The sequence below is a fragment of the Zophobas morio genome, unplaced genomic scaffold (genome assembly GCF_036711695.1).
Source record: "Zophobas morio isolate AGI-343-1 ecotype UQ-CSIRO unplaced genomic scaffold, CSIRO_AGI_Zmor_V1 ptg000004l, whole genome shotgun sequence".
NCBI lineage: Eukaryota > Metazoa > Arthropoda > Insecta > Coleoptera > Tenebrionidae > Zophobas > Zophobas morio.
The window spans coordinates 2,005,210-2,011,492 of NW_026972109.1; the positions used below are offsets into that span (position 1 = coordinate 2,005,210).

A 6,283-nucleotide genomic window follows, 5' to 3' on the forward strand; every position below is an offset into this window, starting at 1 on the left:
AGTTTTCCGGAATCGCGTTAAATACCTCATTAACAAAATAGCCAAAATTCCTCCGAAATGTTCAGTTTCAGCCCTCAATTTTGGACTAGGACTATCAACATGCCATACTTTTTGATTCAGCTCGTCTGGATATATCTCCCAGAATTTTCTATGAATTTTCGCGAAAAGCCCAATTTTTCTGTACAAGATGTTTAAAAGGGTAAATTGTTCTATGAAAATATTGAATTTGGAAGTATGCTCCACCTTTTGGTCTGACAACGAATCAAAAATTTATCACAACTAAGACTGGGGCGGGTGGGTGGGGCTTAATCATTGGCTTGACTTTCTTAATCTTTATAGTTTTCTTCCAACAACACGATGCTGAAAATATGTCTCACTTGGTAATTTCTTGTAGAGAAATAAAGGATTCTGCAAATAAGCTCCGCCCCCGGTTCCTGCTTCAACGAATAAATAAAAATTAATCACAATAAAGATGGCGGCGGGTGGGTGGGGCTTAAACATTGGCTGCTTTTTGTTAGTATATCGATAGTTTTCTTTCTACAATGCAATATTAAAACATAATTGTAACTTCACTTCACTCTAAATTCACCATTTGATATATTATATACCTTATTGTTGAAAGAAGACAATGTATATTACGAGAAGAAAATCAAAGGACAAGTCTGCCCCACCCACCCGCCCCATCTCAATTGTGATTAATTTTTTTATTCGTTGTGAATCGAGGGTGGAGCTTAATTGCAAAAGCCTTACTTTTCTACAAGAAATTACAATGTGAAACATCGTGTTGTTGAAAGAAAACTATATAAATTAATAAAGAGAAGCCAATGATGAAGCCTCGCCCGCCCACCCGAGTCTCAATTGTGACAAATTTTTCATTCGTTGTCAAAGAGAGAGGCGGAGCATAATTGCAAATTCGATATTTTTCTACAAAGTTACATTTTCTTGAACTTTAGAGTCGTTTAAAGAGATAATTATACAAGGATTTTCGAATAATAATGCACAAGTTTTCTTTAAAATTTTGGTTGTTTAAAACAGCGATTATCGCATAAGACTGTGAAGAATTTTTATCAAAAGTCCAATCTGGGCTCATTTCAAAGTTCATTTTCTTGTGAAATTTCAAATTGTTTCAAGAAATTTTTGTAAATTAAAAATTTTATATTATGTAAATTAGTGGTGAGCCGGGAGGCGGAGCTTAATAACATCCTTATTTCTCTAAAAGTGTTGTCGAAAGAGATCGATAGATATTATATTAAGAAAAAGAAAGAAAATTATGCCCCACCCACCCGCCCCGGTTTCAACTGTGATGAATTTTTTATTCGTTATGAAATAGAGGGCGGAGCTTAACTGCAAAGTGCAAACATGATCGTATTGTTGAAAATAGACTATTTTGAAAAAAAAAATAGGGAATGAATATTCTTATTTTTGGCTATCTAGTTCCTCCAAAATTTTCAGTTAATCCTGGACTAGGACCATCAACATAGTTTTGGATTCAGCTCAATTTTTCAATACTTTTAAATCTTTTAAAAGGTTACATTTTTATAATAGTCTCCTTTTCATAACAATGAACTTAAAACATGTTTAAAATGGTAAATATTTGTAAAGAAATATGGATTTTGTAATTAAGCTCCGCCCCTCGATGTGACAACAAATGAAAAATTCATCACAATTTAGATAGGGGTGGGTTGGTTGGGCTTAATCATTGACTGGTCTTTCTTAATATAAAATAGTTTTCTCTCTCATTTGTACCGATTTCAATTGTGATGAAGAAGAAAAAAAACAAAATCACCAAAATGAAATATATAGCAATTTTTGAGATATTTTAAAAATTCGACTTTGAAACGAGTATTTTGAAAATTAGTTTTATAGTAAACAAGAGTATACTTTGAGTAAATTTAATGTAAATTAAATTATATATTTATAACGAATAAATAAATATATCAACTCGGGTTCGGTTTTGACACTTTGAGAACCTGTCAGAAAATAGCCCCATTTAGTGAACACCCTGATACTAACTATAATTATACCGGAATATTCTCCAGTCGTTGACTTTAATGAATAGTGTGTTTGTTGTCTATTTTTAAATTGAGTAAAAATAGTTTCGATAAGTTTTGTTTGACTGTGGTTTGAGTTGAAAGTAGGCAACCAGTAATTCATCATTTTCGCAACGTTTAAAACAAAAAATGCAACCCCCAGGTGGCAAAAGTGACACAACGGAAGTTAAAAGTCACTAAAGTTTCCTAAAACCTGCGACACATTTTAATTTTTCGCGAACCATGCCCATTCAACCTTGATTTTCCCATCAATTTTGAATCTCGCGCCAAGCAGGGCTGACCCGAATCAATTTTGCGCAAGTAGGAAGTCAACCATCTTCCTTTTTGTCGCACCGGTTTCAAAGCACATGTGCTTTGTTAGCACCACAGAGAAAGACTGGTAAATAACAGCAAAACTATCCCCAGAATAAACGTTCTCCAAGCCGTCGATTGTGCAGTGTTAACGTAGCGCGATTTCAGACCATCCGTCACAATGAACACAGAAAAGCTGAAGAAGTTGCAGTCACAGGTGAGGATCGGTGGTAAGGGCACACCACGACGCAAAAAGAAGGTCGTGCACTCCACCCAAGCCACAGACGACAAGAAGCTGCAGTCCTCCCTGAAGAAACTCTCAGTAAACACAATACCTGGTATCGAAGAAGTCAACATGATCAAGGACGACGGCACGGTTATCCACTTCAACAACCCGAAGGCTCAAGCGTCCTTGGCGGCGAACACCTTCGCCATCACCGGACACGGGGAAAACAAACAAATCACAGAAATGCTGCCGGGCATTCTTAGTCAGTTGGGGCCGGAAGGTTTGAATCAGCTCAAGAGATTAGCCAGCACCGTCGCCAACACGGGGTTGGGGAGAATCGTGCCGGATGACGAGGAGGACGTGCCAGATTTAGTGGAGAACTTCGACGAGGCGTCGAAGGCGGAAGTCGCGAAGAAGGACGGCGAGGAGAAGCCGAAAGAAAACTAATTCTGTTAAGCTTAGTGAGCTTGATCTTATTGCTCTTGTTTGTATGATTTTTCGAGGCACATTTTGTGGTGTTTGGTGGAAATGTGTCAAATAATAATGTACCAAATCTCTTTTCGTTAAAATTTAAACATCCATCTTGTATAGAATATTTTATAGGAAATACAAAATATTCTAATGCAAATGCTCGTATTCTTAATTAAGCGCAGTCGCAATGGCTAGTTTTTTGTGGTTGAGGTTTCTAGTGACGTCTTTGTTATCAAGAAATGAAAATGTAGTTGGAAGGCGTAATTACAACATTATTTTTATGATGTTTTGTTCCGAGACCTGAGGTATAATTTGAAATACACATTTGGGGTTAGTGTGGTTTCATAAAGTTTATATCTTGCCTATTGTAAAATTTATTAGTCATTTATTGAAAACTTAGACGAAATTTTCAAGGACTTGGAATTCTTTTGAACAATTTTTTTTCACAGATGATTTACTTACAAAAATTTCTCTCAACAATTTTAAATTTCACAAAAAAAAACCTTTTTCATTGTCTTCTTTTTTTTTAGAAAATTTGTCTTAAAACCCAGGTCGGAAATTGGAAAAAAAAAATCATCACGCTCTTTTTTTCTGTGATAATTCGCTCTTTAAACAACTTTAAAGTTCAAGAAAATTTAACTTTGTAGAAAAACGTCGGATTTGCATGTAAGCTCCTCTTGCTCTGACAACGAATGAAAAATTTATCACAATTGAGACGGGCGGGTGGGCGGGGCCTAATCATTGACTTCTCTTTATTAATCTGTAGTTTTCTTTCAACAACAGGATGCTTAAAACATGTTTTACATGGTAATTTCTTGTCGAAAAATTTAATTTTGAAATTTTTAACCTTTTCTCGAAAACCGTCAAGATCGTGCAAACATTTTTTTTTTGTCTATTTCGATCCCCTAAAGTTTTTTACGGCTTCAGTTTTTCCAAAATTCGTACCATTTTTACAAAATCGCCAAAATAAAATGTGTCAATTTTTGATATATTAAAAAAAATACTTAGAAACTGAATATTTAGAAAACCAGTCGTCGAATCAACTTGGGTTTATTCTATTTGATAGACGCACAACTCCCGTGTAAACACGATTTTTTCCATAATTTTTGGCCAGCCAGTTTTTACGGAATCGCCATAAATAAATTTCCAAAATTTTTCTAGAATTTTCCATTATAGCCCTCAATCTTGGATTGGGACTATCAACATCCATATTTTTGGATGCAGGTCGACGAAATCTATCTCCCAGATTTTTTTGTGGATTTTTTGGAAAATTTGTGAAAAGCCCAATTTTTCAATTTTGGAATTTTGGACCTTTTCTCAGAACCTTCAAAATTGAGCAGAAAACATGTTTTTATCCATTTCGATCCCCTGAAGTTTATTAGGGCTTCAGTTCTTCTAAAAATCCTACCATCTTTTCAAAATCGCTAAATTGAAATATGGTAATTATGAAGATATTGTAAAAATTCGACTCTGAAAGCGGATAATTCGAAAACCAGTTTTTATGTCGACTTTTATGTCAGTTTCAGGCCTCAATTTTGGACTAGGACTATCAACATGCCATAGTTTTGGATTCAGCTCATCTGGATCTATTTCCCGGAATTTTCTCTTTTTTTTTCGTCACCACAATATGTTTAAAAGGGTAAATTTTTCGATGGAAATATTGAATTTGCAATTATGCTCCGCCTTTCGGTCTGACAACGAATGAAAAATTCATCACAATTGAGACTGGGGGGTGTGGGTGGGGCTTAATATTTGTTAATCTATAGTTTTCTTTCAACAACACGATGCTTAAAATATGTTGACATGGTAATTTCTTGTAGAAAAATACGGTTTCTGCAACTAAGCTCCGCCTCCGATTCGTGACGAATAAAAAAAAAACATCACAACTGAGATGAAGTAGTCATTTTTTCGTAATAAGAAACTTAAAAACATGTTTAAAATGGTAATTTTTGTAGGCAAATGTGAATTTTGCAATTAAACTCCGCCCCTCGATCTGACAACAAATAAAAAAAATATCACAATTGAGCTGGGGCGAGTGGGTGGAGCTTAATAATCCGCTTCTATTTCTTAATGTATATAATTCTCTTTCAACACGATGCTTAAAACATATTTCACATGGTAATTTCTTGAGAGAAATAAGGATATTGTCATTAAGCTCCGCCCCCGGGTCACGACGAATAAAAAAATTACTTACAAATGAAAGAGAAAACTGTTGTATAATAAGAAAGACTAGCCAATAATTAAGCCGCACCCACCCGCCCCAGTCTCAGTTGTGATAAATTTTTCATTCGTTGTCAGAGCGAGAGGCGGAGCATAATTGCAGATTCGATGTTTTTCTACAAAGTAAAATTTTCTTGAACTTTAGAGTTGTCTAAAGAGATAATTATCACAGTAAAAAAGTTCTATCTTTAAAAAAATTTCTGCAAGTCTGAAATTGAAGTCATGTTCAGAAAATATTTTCGAATAATAGCGGACAATGAAAAAGTTAAAACAGAAAATTTTGCCCCACCCATCCGCCCCGATCTCAACTGTGATGAATTTTTTATTCGTTATGAGATAGGAGGCGGAGCTTAGTTGCAAAGACCATATGTTTGAGATGAAATAGCGAATAAATATTATTCTTATTTTATTAATTTTCATGTCGACGTTGTATTTTTCTGTCTGAGAGACACATAATTTCAGTTTTTTCCGAAATGGGGCTAAATAACTGCTTAAAAAAATTGTTAAAATTCTTCCATTATTTTCAATTATGGATCTCAATCTTGAACTGGGACCGTCAATATGCTATATTTTTAGATTGAGATGAATTTTTAGGCAAGATATGTAAAAAGGTAAATTTTTATAGAAAAATATTGAATTTGCTCCGCCTTTTATTCTGACAGCGAATGAAAAATTTATCGCAACGGGGCCTGGGGAGGGTGGGTGGGGCTTAATCAGTCACGTCTTTTTGTTATTTTTCATTCAACTACACGATACTTAAAATGTGCTTCACATGGTCACTTTTTGTATAGAATAAGCCTTTTACAATTAAGCTCCACCCCCCCCCCCCCCATTCACGACGAATAAAAAAAATCATCGCAATTGAGACGGGGCGGATGGGTGGTGCTTATATTTTGCTTTTTTTTTTTCTTAATACGCACGTAGTAATTTTTTCACAACAAGGAACTTAAAAACATGTTGAAAATGGTAATTTTTGTAGACAAATGTGGATTTTGCTATTAAACTCCGCCCCTCGATCTGACAA

At 35.0% G+C, this 6,283-nt stretch overlaps 1 protein-coding gene across 1 annotated transcript; it reads left to right on the top strand.

The window, feature by feature from the left end:
• Positions 1-2,323: 2,323 nt before the first annotated feature.
• LOC135137018 (transcription factor BTF3 homolog 4) lies at positions 2,324-3,196 on the top strand. The gene is made up of 2 exons (XM_064066558.1): positions 2,324-2,430; positions 2,511-3,196. Exon 2 carries the CDS (start codon positions 2,524-2,526, stop codon positions 3,013-3,015), a length of 492 nt encoding a protein of 163 aa, XP_063922628.1. The 5' UTR covers positions 2,324-2,430; positions 2,511-2,523; the 3' UTR covers positions 3,016-3,196.
• The last annotated feature ends 3,087 nt before the right edge of the window (positions 3,197-6,283 follow it).